Genomic DNA, 18,913 nt, shown 5'->3' with positions numbered 1-18,913 from the left:
TATTTTTTCCCCAAACATTATAAATCTTAGTATGTAAAAAATGAATGGGAAAAGGCAGGTCCTTAATAAAAGGTTTGCTCTGACGTCTATCCCTTTACAATTGTTCTGATCACACATCTTGTTGTACAGCTTTCAAGGCAATGTTAAAGAAATGTAAAACAGAGCCAAAGATCAAAACCAGACTTCAACACAAGTTTTTTTTCATTAAAACTTAGAACTGTTCACAATTATCTATGCAACCTCCAAATGTTACCATTACCCACCCCCTAATGGATATAGAAAACTGCAAGAGTTTATGCTAGGATCATACTACTTATGGCTCATTCACAAATTTGTTTTTTTTCTCTATATCCCATCACTGATTTCCAAGGATATCACACTGACCCTTTTTGGTCTATGATTTTATTCTCAGGTCTGTTTATTTGGTTGAAGGATGTACATAAAGGGCATTTCTAGATATGGATGGCAATGATAGATTATAGATTTGCCTCAGGCAGCAGAGAGGCTGGGTACACCCATAGGTAGGACCCAGGAGCAAGATCAATTTAGATATTCAGTGCAAATGCCATAAATGTCTTAAATGGGAAAGCTGTTCACAAAAAATTGATGCAATTTCTGCGGGATTTTCTGTTTAATGAATGCAATTACTTTTTAGCTTATGAAAACTACACCACTGTATTTCAAAGTGTCCCACTCAACACATACATTAGCCATTTGTGAGTCTTTACCTGGGGTAAATATACATCTAAAATCTTACAGCAGCCGGACGCTGTAGAATAGTGAGAAATTATATAATTTCTTTTCACGGTCAGACTCATTTTTGTCATTTAACTGGGTGAAATGTGCAATATGTGACATTTCTAGATGTAGTATCCCAATATCCTGTAACTAGAATTACTGATCTACGAATGCAAATGATTTGATTATTTTGTAAAATTATGTGAATAGAATTGCATTCCATGGAGAGATTCTTTTCCTTTTGTATATAGCGACTTTAAGTTCAGATAAGGAGTCTGACTTTTATAAAAGTCCTTTCACCATACTGAAGACTGCTCCACCCTGTCTATATTTGATTATTCATTATTTCATAGTCCATAGTTCACCATATCAATGTTTTCTCTGACTGCACAGAAAGATTAGAAACAAGCACCAGGTTATTATAATTTCCTCATGTCTACCTGCCTCATCATAACTTAGTAGAGGAACATGAGAACACTACATGACACCTATATAGGCAAGCTTGCCTTTACCTTTCACTGCCAATGAAACCCAATTTCTTCCCCTTTCACCCAGAAGTTGTAGGTCATGCTATGTCTAAAGATAGTTGAATCTGGGGTTTACCAAAGCAATATCCTATAACAAACTACAAAGCTTTTACCTCGTTTTCATAATACTTACAGTGCTGATATTCACTTTAATGACTGGTATGAGAGACCTCCAAGAGGATGATGGATCTGGTGATTCTATTTTGACATTTCCACTTAAGTAAAAGAAAAGCAATACAAATAAAAATGAAAATGTGAAAATGAATTGTGAAAATTATAAAAACATCCAAGAACAAAAATGAATATTTTTGGCAAGAAGTAAAAAACACAGATTATTTACTAAATCCCTAAACTCATATTCCCCATTTGTTCCATGTATGAAATGATCATTTTCAGTGGTGGATTCGGATTACCACAAACCCCTGGTTGTATACCCCCCACCCAGTCTAATACTTCATTAAAAATTGATGCCTATTGTCTAAATACAGGACCAGAAGCTAGCTTATTTTGCAGCAGAAACAGAAAAAGGAATTTGTTCACTTCAGATGCAATCTGACATCTGGAGGACTTCTGTCTGGAAGGAGTTCTGTATACATATCATACAGTTGAAACCAGAACTTAACATATACTATATAAAAAGACACATATGTACATTTTTCTCACTATAGGACATGAAATCAGAATAACCTTTCCCATTGTAAATGAATTATAATTGCCAAAGTGACTTATATTTGACATATGCCAGAATAATGAGAGTATGAATTTTAAGTCACTTTTATTACTTTCAGCAAAGTCAAAATTTTAGAAACTTTTCATCAGTATTTGGTACCATTGCCTTAAAACTGACATTGGTCAAATGTTTTGGATCTCCTTTCACAAGCTTTACCCATAAATTTTCCATGGGATTGAGATCAGGGCTCTGTGATGGCCGCTCAAAAACATTGACTTTATTAACCTCAAGCCACATTATAACCAGTCTAGTTGTATTCTATGGGTCATTGTCCATAAGGATAACCCATTTGCGTCCAAGCTCTAACTTCCTGGCAGATGTCTTCAGATGTTGGTTCAGTATTGTGACATTACGTTCTTTACTCATGAAGCCACATATTTTGTAAAATGCACCTGCCCGTCCTGCAGCAACCCTACAACATGCTGACACATGTTTACAAGTTTCAGCTAGCATCATCATCATTCTGTTTTTGGGTTGATATACAAGATTTGGCCAAGGAACTTTCATCTTTGGGATGCAGAATCCGTCTCCTTCCTAAGCGGTATAATGGCTGGACACTCTGTTTGTACTTGCGTATAATTGTTTGTACAAATGAACAAGGCCCTTTCAGGTATCTGGAAATTGCACCCAAGGATGAACCAGACATGTGCAAGTCCACAATTCTTTTCCTAACATCTTGGCTCTCTCATGATGTTATACATTAAAGCAGTGTGTATCAGGTTGTCTCTTCAAATACATCCATTAGGTGAGTCTCAAACTCAAATGTTGCCAATAAACATAAGATTCCAAAGACATGGCATCATCATATGAGCTGTCCAAAATTGTTTAAAAGGAACCTGTCACCACATTTTTCACAAATACAGCTAGTGGCAGGTTCTCATAGAGCCCTAGTAACTAACCGACACTTTAGCTAAAAGTTGTTCCCCTCAGATTCCCATACAACTTAACTTTATAATTTTGCCCGGTATCCAAAGAAGTCTATAGCGAGTCAAGGTTCCCGTAGCCTCCTCTGGCTGAATCCAGCGGCTCCTCCCCATGCTACTCATGTGACCAAAGTGACACCACTGCAGGTCCTTTAGCCTCCTAACATTAGCCAAACTGAACACCAATAATATATCTCATGAAATCCCAGCAAATTATATCATATGAAATTACAGCAGCCTGCATGGAGAGGAGTAGGTATGAATGCATGCATGCTGTTATATTTTATGTGGTCAGATGCCACCCTGGTCACATGACATTAGGGCCCCTCCCTCGACTCGCTCTATGGATCCCTAGATATCAGGCAAGTTTATAAAACTCTGATTTTATGAGGGATCTGAGGGAAACAATTTTTAGGAACTTGTTAGTAGGTGTATTTGTGAAAAATGTGTTAACAGGTTCCATTTAAAGGCATAGTAATCTTGCCTTTAAAAAAATCTCTCTCATTCTGGCATTTGGAAAAAAATATATAAATAATTTTGGTAATCCTAATTGACCTAAAGGTTTATTTTGATAACATGCATATGTGTCTTTTTATGTAGTGAATATAAAAAGATACATATATAGTGTACACTCACCGACCACTTTGCTAGGTACACCATGCTAGTAACTGGTTGGACCCCCTTTTGCCTTCACAACTGCCTCAATTCTTCGTGGCATAGATTCAACAAGGTGCTGGAAGCATTCCTCAGAGATTTTGGTCCATATGGACACGATGGCATCACACAGTTGCCGCAGATTTGTCGGCTGCACATCCATGATGCGAATCTCTTGTTCCACCACATCCTAAAGATGCTCTATTGGATTGAGATCTGGTGACTGTGGAGGCCATTTGGAGTACAGTGAACTGATTGTCATGTTCAAGAAACCAGTCTGAGATGATTCCAGCTTTATGACATGGCGCATTATCCTGCTGAAAGTAGCCATCAGATGTTGGGTACATTGTGGTCATAAAGGGATGGACATGGTCAGTTAGGCTGTGGCGTTGCAACGATGCTCAATTGGTACCAAGGGGCCCAAAGAGTGCCAAGAAAATATTCCCCACACCATGACACCACCACCACCAGCCTGAACCGTTGATACAAGGCAGGATGGATCCATGCTTTCATGTTGTTGACGCCAAATTCTGACCCTACCATCCGAATGTCGCAGCAAAAATCGAGACTCATCAGACCAGGCAACGTTTTTCCAATCTTCTACTGTCCAATTTCGATGAGCTTGTGCAAATTGTAGCCTCAGTTTCCTGTTCTTAGCTGAAAGGAGTGGCACCCGTGGTGGTCTTCTGCTGCTGTAGCCCATCTGCCTCAAAGTTCGACGTACTGCGCGTTCAGAGATGCTCTTCTGCCTACCTTGGTTGTAACGGGTGACGATTTGAGTCACTGTTGCCTTTCTATCAGCTCGAACCAGTCTGCCCATTCTCCTCTGACCTCTGGCATCAACAAGGCATTTCCGCCCACAGAACTGCCGCTCACTGGATGTTTTTTCTTTTTCGGACCATTCTCTGTAAACCCTAGAGATGGTTGTGCGTGAAAATCCCAGTAGGTCAGCAGTTTCGGAAATGCTCAGATCAGCCCTTCTGGCACCTTCAACAACCATGCCACGTTCAAAGGCACTCAAATCACCTTTCTTCCCCATACTGATGCTCGGTTTGAACTGCAGGAGATTGTCTTGACCATGTCTACATGCCTAAATGCACTGAGTTGCCGCCATGTGATTGGCTGATTAGAAATTAAGTGTTAACGAGCAGTTGGACAGGTGTACCCAATAAAGTGGCCGGTGAGTGTATATACTGTATGTGTAAATGTGCGTGTGTGTGTGTGTGTTTGTGTGGTGTGGCATGAAGTATTAAAAGCCATTCTGGACTAGAGTTTCCCAGAAAAATATACTTTCTAGTCTAGTAATCTCACAACTGTAAGTATGCATATTTCTTAACAGCAAAAAGTTGCAAGCAATTGTGAAAAACTGCAGAAACAAGTTCCCTACAACTTTTTCATGTTGTGCAAGTTGACACAGTTATACTGTAATTCCTGTAATTTATAGGCAGGCGCAGACTGAACTAAGGTATTGTCTGGACTTATGCATTTTACTTAAATTCGTTAATAGACCAGAATACCTTTCAAGTACAGATTGTGCTTTTTGTTTCCCGTTCTCTCTGACTTTATCATCATCCTTCCTGGGAGGAAATATAGTCGGGTCTAAGCCAAAAACTTCCTGGAGGTGTCCATACAAATGAGAGCGATTGTAAACATGGAATTCAAAATCATTCACGGTGATGTACAGTCTGGTTTCTGCTTTGGGATCTGGAAGAACAAATGACAAGGCATATAATATAAAATGAAGGGGTACAAGACGTATGTATACAGTTTTACAGTACTAGCGTTGTAGCTTACTGTTTCCGAAGGTGGAAGACTATAGGAATTGATTGTTTTAATGTTACCTTTAAAAGAATTGCATTGTGTGGGATGATTAGCATTTTTACAATTGCCCCTTTTTGGGGTAAATAAAAAAAAAAAATATTTGGAGCAGTTTACCCTACACATGTAGAGTGATTATGTTCTCCAGCATGGTTTCTTCCGTATTTTTCGGACTATAAGGCACACAAAGAATCCTTTGATTTTATCAGAAATCAAAGGTGCGCTTTATAGTTTAGTGACCCTTATGAACTGTACTTACAGACAACACGTACTGCATAACATTTAAGAGTGTTTAAGAGCTCCCCAGCAGCAATATCCTACACCAGCCCACAGTGTACACCGGGCACAATTACCCACACTGGCAGGGCCGGCAGTACCACCAGTGCCAACCACGCAGCAATCCTCATCGGCCGCCTGAGTAAGCAATTTTACCCCTACACCTGCCAGCCCTGTTATAGGGGAAAGAGAGGGAGTCACAGGGAACCTCACAGGATTAACACCCTGCCTGAGGAGGGAAAGAGAAAGGGCAGAGAGAGGTAGCTTAAACTCTGCAGCATCACCCTTGCAACATTAACCCCTAACAGCTCATACCTCTGAGCACTGATGATGCCTGGAACTGCAGTAGCCTTAACCTGTTCACAGGTCGGCCACCTGCTGCTCAATTATCCTCAGGTGCGCCTTATAATCTGGTGCGTCTTATATATGAACCTAGACATTTTAGCAGGAATTTATTCATGGTGCACCTTTTATTGCGCCTTATACCGTATTTTCCGGACTATAAGGCGCACATAAAAGCCTTGGATTTCCTTGGAAATCCAAAGTGCGCCTTATAGTCCGGTGCGCCCTATAGGAGGGCAGCGGACCCTACTTACATAGGTCCCCGCTACCGGAGACAGCAGATCTCCAGCGGGAACTGCAGACCACGCGGCACGAACAACTTCTGCCGCGTCGGTCTGCAGTTCCCGCTGGAGATCTGCTGTCTCCGGTAGCGGGGACCTAGGAAAGTATGGTCCGCTGCCATCTGCCCCCTCACCTTCCCGTTCACCTCTCCGCGTCGCCGCGTCTCGTCGGGTCTCGTCTCCGGGTCGCGCCGCGTCTCTTCTCGTCGGGTATCCGCTCTGCCCCCGGACCTCCGCCACGCCCCCGGACCCTGCGCGCCTTATAGTCCGATGCGCCTTATATATGGAATTATTCCATATATAAGGCGCATCGGACTGATGCGCCTTATATTCCGGTGCGCCTAATGGCCCGGAAAATACGGTAGTCTGAAAAATACGTTAACGTTTATGTTACGTTTGTGCAGACACATGCACATTTGTGGCTTGCTGGAGGCCATTTTGCAGGGCTCCTCCTGTTCCTCCTTGCACAAAGCAGAGGTAGCGGTGCTTCCCTCCTATGGCCCGCACCACATCTCCTGGTGTACTGGCCTGTCTCCTGGTAGCACCTCAAGCCTCTGGACACTACCGAGCACACACAGTAAACCTTATTGCCACTGTACCTGAGCTACTTGTGTGGGTTGTAGAGTGTGTTTCATGCTACCACAAGTGTGAAAGCACCACCAACATTCAAAATTGACCAAAACAACAGCCACAAAGCATTGGTACTTTGAAGTGGTCTGTGGTCCCCACCTGCAGAACCACTCCTTCATTGAGTGTGTCTTGCTAATTGCCCACGAAATTGAATGTCTATCAGTGTTGCTTCCTAAATGAACCGGTTTTTTTCACATAAGTTTGATATACTTGAAGTTATATTGCGTTGTTTAAGTGTTTTGAGCAGTGTATTCTATTGTCCATTTTATGCCATTCATTGTGTATTTTTAAGAGAGCCTGTCAGATGAAAGTGACCTAATTAACCACTATTAGTATGTCTCTTTTATGGCCTAGTACAGGCATCTTTAAGAAGATAAACCTTGAAGTGAGATGTCAGTTTGATGTAAGAAGTCATGGAGCCAGAGAGTTCAGCAATGATATCTAGCTATCCCAACATCAGACGCGGGGATAACTTGATTATAGTGGGGATCTCACTGGTGAAGGACCTCCAATAACAGTGAAGGGTTGCATTCTGAGGGAAGAGTTTACCTTCAGTGCTAAATTTTCCACAGTATTACTAGCACAGCTCTATACATACTGCAGCGGCTACATCGAGTACAGCATCTCATTTCCAGTTACCTGAATGGGACTATGCTGTAAAGAGCTGTATTTATTTAACACCATCCCAGTTCACACAATACAGTGAAACAGAAAAGTAAAACACTTAATATTGGCAATGAAGTGAAAGTTAGCCGATTAATTAGGAGAAGCTCCTTCAAGAGACTCTGATCAATTATACATAGAAAATTAAAGTAGACCATAGTCCACAAGGGACACTGTCAAGCTATCACTAACAAGAAGATGATTGGGTTTTTTCTCTATGATATAATCCTCCTGGGTAGCCATTAGGTCTCATTAAGAGAGTAATCTTAAATTATGTAAGACAAATCAGAAAGGTTGCATTTAACTTGCAATCTTTAGTATTTAATAACATAAAACAAAATGCCTCAAGTTAAAAAGACAGTTCTGAGCTCACATGCATTCGCATTAAGCCCTCTGATATTACCAGCATTGTGCAGTGTAAACTGAAACTCCACTATCGTAATGGCTTCTATCTAATGTCCACTGTAATAGTATAGTTACATGAGCTATGATTTATAAGCAGTCTGAAAACATTCTTGTTTCAATTTCAAGGGTGTTTTTAAAGAAACCTACCACCTGGATTCAAGTTACCTGAGCAGCAGTAGATTCACGAGGCCAGCCTGATGCAGGATCTGTCCATGTAGGATCTTCTTCGGCGTTGGCTACAGGATGAATTGTGAACGCACCAGAGGGCATGTAATCAGAGCTCTGGGGGGTGTGCAAGAGCCAGAGACCGCAGGGTTCTGGTAATTCCCCCAATTTAAGTATAGCCTACAAGTGAATTTCATGGTCAGATCCTGAATCAGGCTGGCCCCAGGAATCTTCTGCTGGACCTGCCGGAGTAAGTTAAATCTGGAAATTTCCTATAAGGCAGATTCAAATTTATTGAAACACCCAGTTCTTGCCAAATGGCCAACTAAACTATACCCAATGAGCATACCGATCCCATACTCATCCATTTAACACATCGTCCAGCACAGTTACATCTTTTGTTTACTGTAAAAAGGTATGTCAACAAGTGTTTTTATTGCACAGAAAAAAAATCCACATCAGGTAATGGAGGAAAACTTTTTTTGACCTACGACAGCCTACCATTCAATTCAATTGTGAATTGTGGCACACAATTCTCTGTATCAAAATTCATGCATGTGAACATACCCTCAAGGTAAACTTTGCAGGACTAAAATGTTATTAAAAATATTCCATACAAAATGAAAACACTTAGGCTTTATTATTCTAGAGAGGCCTGGATGACTTTCTGGAGAGCGAAAATATTACGAGTCATAAGGAAAAAAACATTTGTTTAATTCTTAAAGGTTGGAATTGATGGACTTGCGTCTTTTTCCAGCCTTTTATACTATGATACTGTGATGATACTAATGTTTGTTGAGTCTGATTTTCTGAGTGTATACATCAGGGGTCTGCACAGCTCCAGCATTCAAGCATTTTGGGATCAACGAGTAATGCATAGAATGTGAAGGAAATCCGGCATCAGTAATGTAACAATAAATCCCTTAGAAATCCAAAGCCGCAAATAATACGCTTATACTCTAACACTTTTATTCTTTTCTCTAGCAAATATTTTTCACCGACACGACAGAGGTTCGAAGCACATACAATCAAGACACATTTCAGCGTCACAATTTTTCATTCAGTTCAGCCCTGAAATGAATTTCCCATACTAGTATAACTCAAAATTAGCTATTATGAATGAGAATTTTCAGTTTTAGCACAGTAATACAACTAAAAAAAAGCAGTGATCCATCTTTGGTAAAAGGCATCTGTCAAACAACCCTGAAGCAAATTTGGAATCTTCCTACTTTTCCAGATGTCAAGAATTTTAATCTTTAGACAAAAATAAGGCAACGACAATTTTAGGCTTAATAATAAGAATTCAAGTAGTAAACTTGCCATGTTGTTTTTGTTTCGGGTTATACATTTTCCACCATCGAAATATAATGAATCCATCCTGTATCCTGAAATGCAATAAAAAGGATAAATTAGTTTTATTACAATTAGGTTTTGTTGCTTTAATTGAAACAGTAAACAGATAGTTAATTTCTCGGAATAAGACAAGACCTTAAGCACAAGGCGATGTACTGTGGAGCTTAACCAGCAGGACAATAAGATTATAGGACCTCATGATTATATGATTAAACAAAGCAGACATGGGCACCAAGCCTACAGTAGTAAACGGCAGCCAGAATCTACACAACTTAACGTTCACTTCTACCGCTCATACAACAGAAAATGTCTACCTTACAATATAAAAACACACTTAAGCTAACTCAAGAGAAAAGACAGAGTACAGTTCTTTTGTGACATTTTGGCTTTACATCAAGGTACAAAGCAACATATTAATCAAAGTCCTCCGTAAAAGAGTAGTTGCATTTTTGAAAAAAAAAATGTTTTTAACTAAAACTTTCAACAAAATTCCTCAAATGAATAGTAAACAGCAAACGATAATAGTAAACGTTTTAATATACATTATTAAATAAATATGTCCCTGTATCCTTCTTTTTCCCCTACCTACCTCTTATTTTAGCAGTTTGTGTAAATCACATTTCAGACCTGTACAGGATAAATTAACCTGATAAAGTGTCTTATGACTTAACTCTTTACAGGCATAGTTAATCATTAGCCATCTTATCTGCCTGAAGGGGAGGGACCTAAAAAGATTTTCAAATACATTGTTCACTACAAGAGAATGAGCAGAATAAAATGCTGCCTTATTTAATGAAGTGTATTACAAAGTTTATATTCTCTATTAATTTCTGAAATGAAAAAAAATGATTACAATTTTTAGATAACCCTTATACACACAGGAAAGATTTAGTTCCTTCACTTTTATATCATGCCAAGATTTCTCTGTCTAAAAGAGGTCCCAAAAACATTCAATAAAAATCTATGAACTATTTACCTACATACAGTTAGGTCCATAAATATTTGGACACTGACAAAAATGTTGTTTATTTTTTTTATCTGTTTACTGAAACATATTCAAGCTATATAGTTATGTATTAAAATTGGACAAATTTTTTAGGAGTTTCTGCACCTCAACATGTGCCACCCTCTTTTTGAAGGTGCGGTCACGTTGCAGTTAAAACTGCATCTGTTAAATTATCAAAACTGCATCTTAAACCACCTCAAAACGGATTGTAACTGCAACGTGTGACTGCACCCTCAGGTGTAAATGGACAATTGACTGTCCAAAAGGCTGTTTCATGGGCAGCTGCGGGCAGTTCGTTCATTATGTCATTCTCACTTAAAGGACACCAGTCATCAGGTCTGTGTCACTTTTCCTATCACCTCTATCTGTTGGAGCAGCTCACAAGGATCCCATCCCAGCCTTTATCTAATCAATTCATACATTAATCATTGTAAAATCATCTTTTCTTTATCATGTAAATGAGGCTGGTCACATGGTCAGAGGCAGTGATGTCACCCCTGTTACCCCTCCCCTCTCCTCCCCCTGCTCATGTCTGTGTGTAATGTATAGTAATACATTGCTAGTGTGTGTGCTGCATCTGCTGACATGCTGCATCCTCCTAATATACAGGTGAGAGACACAGACATCAGCTACACATGAATCTGACATGTTCTGCTATAACATGGCTGCATGGAGCTGCTGTATCTCTCCTATACACACACACAGGCTGCAGGGGGCGTGGCCACCAGCACCAGGAAGCAGGGTGTGTGGCTGTACCTCCCACTCATGAATAGAGTGGACAGCTTGAATATGCTAATGCTTCATTGGACATTTCACAGGTCATTTGCATACAGCTTTAGGACCTCATTGCTTAGGTTTACAGGCATGTAGAGGGACAATGAAGGGATAGAGGCAATGCTCTCTAATGGCAGTTTATGAAAATATATTTAGTTTAGGGGGGTTATTTTGCATGACGGGTTCTCTTTAAGCAGATAAAAGGCCTACAGTTGATTTGAGGTGTGGTGCTTGAAATTTGGAAGACTTTGCTGTGAAGAAAACATGCGGTCAAAGGAGCTCTCCATGCAAGTGAAACCACCTGCCCTTAAGCTGCAAAAAACAGAATAAACTCAACCAAAAATTGCTAAAATATTAAAAGGTGTCAAAATCTATAGGTTGGGACATCCTGAGAAAGAAAGCACTGGTGAACTTATAATGCAAAAAGACTTGGAAGCCCCCAGAAGACAACAGTGGTGGATGATCGGAGAACAAATTTCCCTGGTGAAGAGAAATCCCTTCACAACAATCCCTTCACACTTTCCATGATAAAACAATATCTAAATCTACTATAAAGAGAAGACTGAGTGAAAGTAAATACAAAAGGGTTCACTGCAAGGTGCAAGCCTATCATAATCCTCAAAAATAAAAAGACTAGATTGGACTTTAATAAAAACCGTCATGGTTCTGGAAGAACTTTCCTTGGAAAAATAAAACTAAGATCAACCGCTACCAGAATGATGGAAATAAAAAAGTATGGTGAAGGAAGTTACCATTCATGATGCATAGCATTCTACATATTTAGTAAAACACGGTGTCGGTAGTGTGACGGCTTGGACATACATGGCTGCCTGTGGCACTGGGTCACTGGTATCGATGATGTGACACAGGACAGAAGCAGACGGATGAATTCTAAGGTATTCAGAGTTATACTGTATGCTCAAATCAGCCAGAATGATTTTCTTAATACAGATGGACAATGACCCAAAACATAAAGCCAAAGCAACCCAGGAGTTTATTAATGCAAAGAAGCAGAATATTCTTTAATGACAAGTCACCTGATCTCAACCCAATTGAGCCACATTTCACTTGATAAAGTAAAATTAGAAATAAAGGCCCATAAACAAATAGCAACTAAAAAAACTTTATTTAAGGCCTAACAGAGCATTCAAAAGGAGGAAACACAGCATCTGGTGATGTCCATGAGTTCAAAACTTCAGAAAACCCTTTGTTGGCAACCAAAAATTAGTAATTAACATTTTATGTACAATTATCTGATTTTGGGCCCCTGAAATGAAAACATAGTTTTTAAAAAATGCTTTAATTCCTCACATTTTATGCAATTATTTTGTTCAACCCCCTGAATTTCTACCAAAATTTTAATAATGTTGCCACCTATTGTCCATAATTACGTAAATGCAGACGTGCTTAGAAAATTTTACAAAAAGTGCTATTGTTGTGCTGGCGCCTCTGAGAAAAATCGTACCTTGATTATTTACATAATTATAGTCAATATGTGGCAGCATCATTAAAATTTTAGTGGAAAGGTTGCCAACCCCTTTAAAGCTGAAAGTCTGAACTTCACCTGCATCTGAATTGTTTTATTCAAAATTAATAGTGGTAATGTTGTATCCATCTAGATATTTATCGACCTAACTTGCTTGCCAAAATGGATATGCTTCCTGTATTGTTTAATAAAGAGCACTCCTTAAATTCAGTAAACTGTATATTCCATCAGAACTAATTATCGGATGCAAATTTCTTCAATGATGTTTATTTAATATATATAGTCTGCTTCAGTACTTTTAATGCATCTGACAAAGGCAGATAGAGCAGATACTTTCAAAGCTGCCAGCTTTAATTCTGCAGAAAATGTAATTTTCTCCATAAATGTGCCATAAACTATGTTAATGTAGCACTATTTCCAATAGCTTGTGTGGTTATAAGAAAGATCTACTTTTTGCATAACAGCACAGTTAATACAAAGACTTCTGTAAGAATAACCGTGTCGTCAGCTTTTAGTTTCCATTGACTCATTAGTTTGTAAACTGTGCAGAACCTGCAGAAATTTGGGGCCATTTCCTGTCAGCAGACGATGGAACAGTCCACTGATATCTAGAGAAAACTCCACTTTAGAACTCAAAAAAAAAGTATTGAGTAAAATACCTAATTGACATGTCCTCTGTAATGTAGTAGATTTCACGTAGCATAATCTTTCCGGAAAGGACGGAGAAAGAAAATGATCCTATGAAGAATAAAAGAAGGAAAAAAGATGAGACTATTAGCAAACAGATTAATTTACACTTTCTTGCAAATTACTTAGAACTTCAATTTGAGAAACGGAGTAGAAGTAGCTCTTACAGGTAACAAAGGTTAGTTTTTGGGCACCTACATTTCTTTGTAAGCTTTTCCTTCTCATTCTGATATTTCTTTTTTTTCCTCATAATTTGTGGTAACTTTATGGAGGTTGTAACATACTGTTCATATATCCCTTGTATTGTGACTTATACTAGCATAATGTGATGCTATATAATGTAAATGTAGATTTATTATGAATAAAACTATGAGGATATTACAGATGTGCCAACATAATAAACTAATTGAAAATATGGAGGAGACTTCCCAACTAGTAGTCGTAATGTTGCTAAAAACCAAAAGTTTGACTACTGGAAGGATTATTTCTTTATAACCCATAAAACTTTAAGGCCATTAATAATCATGGCGAACAGCTTGCCAATCTGTAGCTAAATGGGGCTATACACGACTTGAAAACCTGCTTTCCCAGATATTAATGCAAGATAGCAGCCACCTGTCCATGAGTAATACGTGGTATGGGAGCTTACAGTCATCTCAATACAGCTAAGCTGCAAAATCTGTACAAACCATGGTCAGACGTGGTGCCATTAATGGAAGAAGGTCACCAAGTTTTTCAGATCCCCTTTAACCACTTTACATAGCATTTGGAGAAGCTTGAACAATTCTAAAAAAAACTAAGTTGACTTGTGAACATGTGGCTCCATCAAATGATCCAGATACAATTTAGCAAGGGAGCAAAATATTTCAAAAAATATATTATTATATATAATATCCAATGAATAAACTTTCGTTGCTCAAGCCATAATAATCTTTTAAAGGGAATTTCCAGGACATGGGTCATTAAAGGGGTTTTCTCACGAACTAAAGTTAGGCTCTATCCACGGGAACTCTATGGAGCTGATGGAAATTGCAGAGTGCTGCACTCACACAGATCTCCATCAGCTCCATAGAGATTAATGGAGCAGAACGGTCATGCGCGGCCGTCTGCTCCATTAGTCTGACGGAGCAATGAGGGGTCTAACGGACCCCTCGTTCTTGCTATCTGAGACCACCACTGATCAGTATTTAGGCCCTATCCTGTGGAAAGGGGACTAACTTTAGTTATTGGGAAAACCCCTTTAGTATAAGGTCAGTGAGTCAAACATCATCCATAATGATCCGCTGCTTAAAGAGACTGCAGTGTTCAGTTCTGCATCCTCCTTAATACTATCCAAACACTTTGCCGTACATTTTATAATGGCTATAACTGGTATTTAAGCTCAGCACCATTAACTATGAATAGTTTTCAGCTGGCCATGCAAAAAAATTAGGAGATAGCGCAGGTTTGGGAAATGGTGACCACAGGAGCACCAATGCTGTGGTTGCCAGGTGTCAGTTCCCTACTAATCCGATATGGATGACATATGCCATTGTAAATTCAGAAATATTTTAGTTCCAGATAACAACTAAAAATTATACGTGTGAATGCTGTAACCACAAGTCATGAATATTTTTCACATGACAAAGCATCAAGTGTCCATGCAAATTCAGCACTAACACACACAACTTAGTTTCTGTGACATAAACTAATATGATAAAAAAAGGCAATAGAGAAGTAAACGAAGACTTACCAATATGAATGTATCCATCTTTGTACAATCTATTTAATACCAGTGTTAATATGAGTCCTACATTGCGGGAATTGTAATAAGTTAGATAAATAATCCATCCACAGGATAAGATAGTAGCTGTAATAAAAAGAAAGAAAAAGTTATAGTTTTATAATATCTATAACCGCCAAAACCAGCTGTTTGTGGGGTCCCAAGTTTCAGAGCCCCTGCAAATCCAATATCGATGTTCAACTACTGTTGGTGGCATATGGAGAATGAGAAAAATACAGTGTAGCATGTACTGTACAGTACCTTTAATTTTTAAATAATTACCTATGACACAAACACAACTTCAAAGGAATAAGATTTACAAGGGTTGTGGTGTTTCCTTTAAGACTTTTGCAAGCTTGAAGTACAATTACTGGGCAAGAAATAAGCAACAGAACAGATTTAAAGGGTATATACAGCCCAAAGGGAAATAGCTATCACAGAGTAGCTGTCTAATTGGGATGTCTCACCAGAATGACAACTTCTGACATATAGTGGAAATACACAGCCAGCACTGGCTTTAGTGTGAACTGACAACAAGATTCAGAATGGAACAAAAAGAGCAAAAAAAGAGAACATGACCTGTGTAGAAACAGTGTTATTCATCTACAGAAGAATAGCCAGAGGGTGACTACAGAGTAACGTAGAAAAGAAAAGTTGTTGCCTATGCCCAGGTAGAACACAAGGAGACTACAGATTTCACAATTAGTCAGTAAGGATTATACAAGCAGACACACGCTCCCTTCTTTACACAGCGCTGAACATTTCTCCACACACACTTTCCACAAACAGAACCTGCCACAATGCAGGCAGAATGTTACAGAGCAGGAGGAGCGGAGTAGATTGTACGTAGTGTTCTAACTGCAGACATGTTATAGATTCAAAAAATCTATTCTATATACTGTTCTCTCTGCAGACAGCATGTTATAGAGCAGAAAAAGCTCAGATTGTATATAGTGAACTATATACAGGCAGTATTTTATAACCAGGAGGATCTGAGTATATTCTACAGGGTTTCCCAACTGCAGGTAGCATGTTACAGAGAAGAAGAAGATGGGCAGATTGCATATGTGAAGGAAGCAGGTTATAGAGCAGAAGGAGCTGAACAGATGAGACATTATGTACAGTCATAACGTTATGTTGTATGATGAGATAAGCACATCTATATAGTGTCCTCTCTACAGTCAGCATGTCCTAGAGCAGGAGCACAGAAACACTAAACTTAACAGATACAAAAAATTGTCTCTTTATTACATAGGAAAGCCTATGACTTACCAACAAGCAGCCATACCACATTGGAATTGTGTTCAGTGAGATATCCTTCAAGTTCAGTAATAGATGGGACAAAGCTTTCATTAGTGGTGTCCATTGTAAGAAGTCTTCACTGCCTGTAACAAGAGAATATAATAAGCCACTCATAACCAACCATCACATGATATATTATGCACCTGTAAAAGATGCTGTCCTGCTATTATAAAGCTCATCTGAGGTCTGACTAAAATTGTTCTATAGCTGGATATAGAGGGAATCCCCAGGTCTGAACGCAAACTATGAGTAGAAAGAGCTGGAGAAGTAAACATTACACTATTAACACACATAAGTTTGTTTGGGTTTTGTTATCGTTGCTAAAAACGCATTTCCTGATTCTCTTTCCATGTATACTCTATACCAGCAGCCCCTCCTCTTCTCCACACGGCTCCAGGTTCCACGGGGGGTAAGAGGAGCGTCGGAGGCAAGTATACCGGTTTTTGGGGGGGGGGTTTTCTTAAGGGGGTTGTGCTAGGGACATTACTGTGAAGGCTGTGCAGAGTACATTACTATTTGGGGTTGTGTGTTTTTGAGGGGGCTCTGCTGTGGACATTGTATCAATGAGGAGAGGCTGCTAGACATTTTGTTAATAAATAGCAGCAGCATTTTTACTGTATGCTCAGTGGGGTCCACGAGAGCCAATATGGGACGGATGAAACAGTTTTGCATTCATCCCCAGGCTACACTGAGCGTTTGCTGATGGAGGACCCCATTAATATAACTTCCCATACAAGGACAGTTACATCAACGGGAAAACAAACCAAAGTTCACCCCTCCTCCTGCTTTGTTGGGAGAAACAGGATGACGTACGAGCATACAGTGTGATATGTTGAAGCCCCCTATATCGGGAATTACTAATACAAATAACAGAAAGTATAAAAAGTGCCCAAAAACAATCCAATGAATGTATGGAATCAATCCAACAATTATGTATACGGAGGACACAGTCTGTTCAAAAAAATATCAGTTTATCCAACATTAACCAAATGACAAGTATTTGCAAAACACGTATTTGACATAGTTGCACATGCCTAGGCTAGTATTACATGCTCATCTCACAGAACATCCTCAGCTTATAAATAGCATGAGAGGAAAACAGGAAACAACTCATATGGGGTGTATAACTGGCTTTTTCTTATCACAAATCGGCCTACGCTTGTCATTCTTTAAATGCCTTGTGTTCTCCCACACATCCTCTCTTTTTTTTTCTCCGTATTTAAAAAGTTTTCTAAAATATTTCAAACAAACAAAAAATACAGATATAAAAGCTGTAAAACAGCAAGAACATTGCCATTTCTAATTTAACTAAACAATCAGGGGTTGCAAGAAAGAAAAAATTACTTTACCTTCAAAAATCTATATTTTTTTAAAATCTGTATAAGGGCTTGTTTTCTGCATAACAAATTGAACTTCATAGGGATGGTATTTAATATTCAATGCCATGTACTGGAAAGTGGGAAAAAATTCCAAATGCATTGAAAGTGTTAAAAAAAATGCATTTGCCAAATTTATATACGTTTATGATGTTTTCATACATTTACAAAAATTAAAACCTAAAAAAAAATAAATAAATAAGGGGAGTCGGTGATAAGGGGTTAAGCTTTCACGAGTCAATAACACACATATAATAAAGATGTTATTATTAACACTCATAGCAAGTATGATATAAATGGCTAGTCACCTGCCGATGGACAATTCCCAGGCAAAAGAAAGCTGCCAAAGCATCTAACATTTGCTGCTACACATTTTCTTTACTTTGGAAATCCACATTAAAGACATATGCGCTCAGCGAGACTATGGGGAGGGATGCAGCAAGTTTGCCTCCACTGTAAACTCAAGAAGAAAATGGGATGCACTAATGACCAAAAAATGAATGAACAAATCTTTATTTAATATACGAAACATACAATGAATAAAACCACTAAAAAAATGTTACTAATGTGTTACATAATACACTGAGCTCCTGAGCGTACAAAGCAGTGCTCCAGTAGTACTCCCCTCCAAACTGCCTGGGTAAATACAAACAATAATACAATAACTCAAATAATAACAAGAGATAAAGCCACTTCAAAAAGATTATTGGTAAATGAATAAATGAGGATCCCCATATATTAAAGAAATGACAAGAGCATACAAACAAATACACAATTAGAAGCGGTGTCTAGCAGCAGTAGCATAATAAACAAAATGCAAAGTGTAGCAGCAATGGATGAAAAGACATGGAGAGATTCTCCACATGTGAAGGGAATCCTAAATATCAAAAAAGGGTAAGAAGTAGCCAAATCTCACGCATATTGCCTCCACTGAGCATATACATCGCTCAGACGGAGACTGCAGGATGTAAAGACATAGCTTGCTACTTCTTTTTATCATGCATTTTTTTTGGAG

General features: G+C 38.8%; 1 protein-coding gene across 11 annotated transcripts in view; it reads right to left on the bottom strand.

Annotated features, from left to right (window-relative positions):
• BLTP1 (bridge-like lipid transfer protein family member 1) overlaps positions 1-18,913 on the bottom strand; it is a 141,900-nt gene that overhangs the window by 114,260 nt on the left and 8,727 nt on the right. For all 11 annotated transcript variants that reach the window (XM_072119351.1, XM_072119355.1, XM_072119356.1 and 8 more), the window contains exons 2-7: positions 16,493-16,605; positions 15,191-15,307; positions 13,431-13,509; positions 9,473-9,537; positions 5,090-5,276; positions 1,399-1,480 (exon numbers count right to left, since the gene is read on the bottom strand). In XM_072119351.1, the coding sequence (XP_071975452.1) occupies positions 1,399-1,480; positions 5,090-5,276; positions 9,473-9,537; positions 13,431-13,509; positions 15,191-15,307; positions 16,493-16,586 (624 nt within the window). In that variant the 5' untranslated portion in view covers positions 16,587-16,605. The remainder of the gene's footprint in view (positions 1-1,398; positions 1,481-5,089; positions 5,277-9,472; positions 9,538-13,430; positions 13,510-15,190; positions 15,308-16,492; positions 16,606-18,913) is intronic.

This window comes from Engystomops pustulosus, chromosome 1 (genome assembly GCF_040894005.1).
Source record: "Engystomops pustulosus chromosome 1, aEngPut4.maternal, whole genome shotgun sequence".
Lineage (NCBI taxonomy): Eukaryota > Metazoa > Chordata > Amphibia > Anura > Leptodactylidae > Engystomops > Engystomops pustulosus.
Note: the sequence above shows the minus strand (reverse complement) of the source record. Positions and strands in the feature narration are given on the sequence as shown.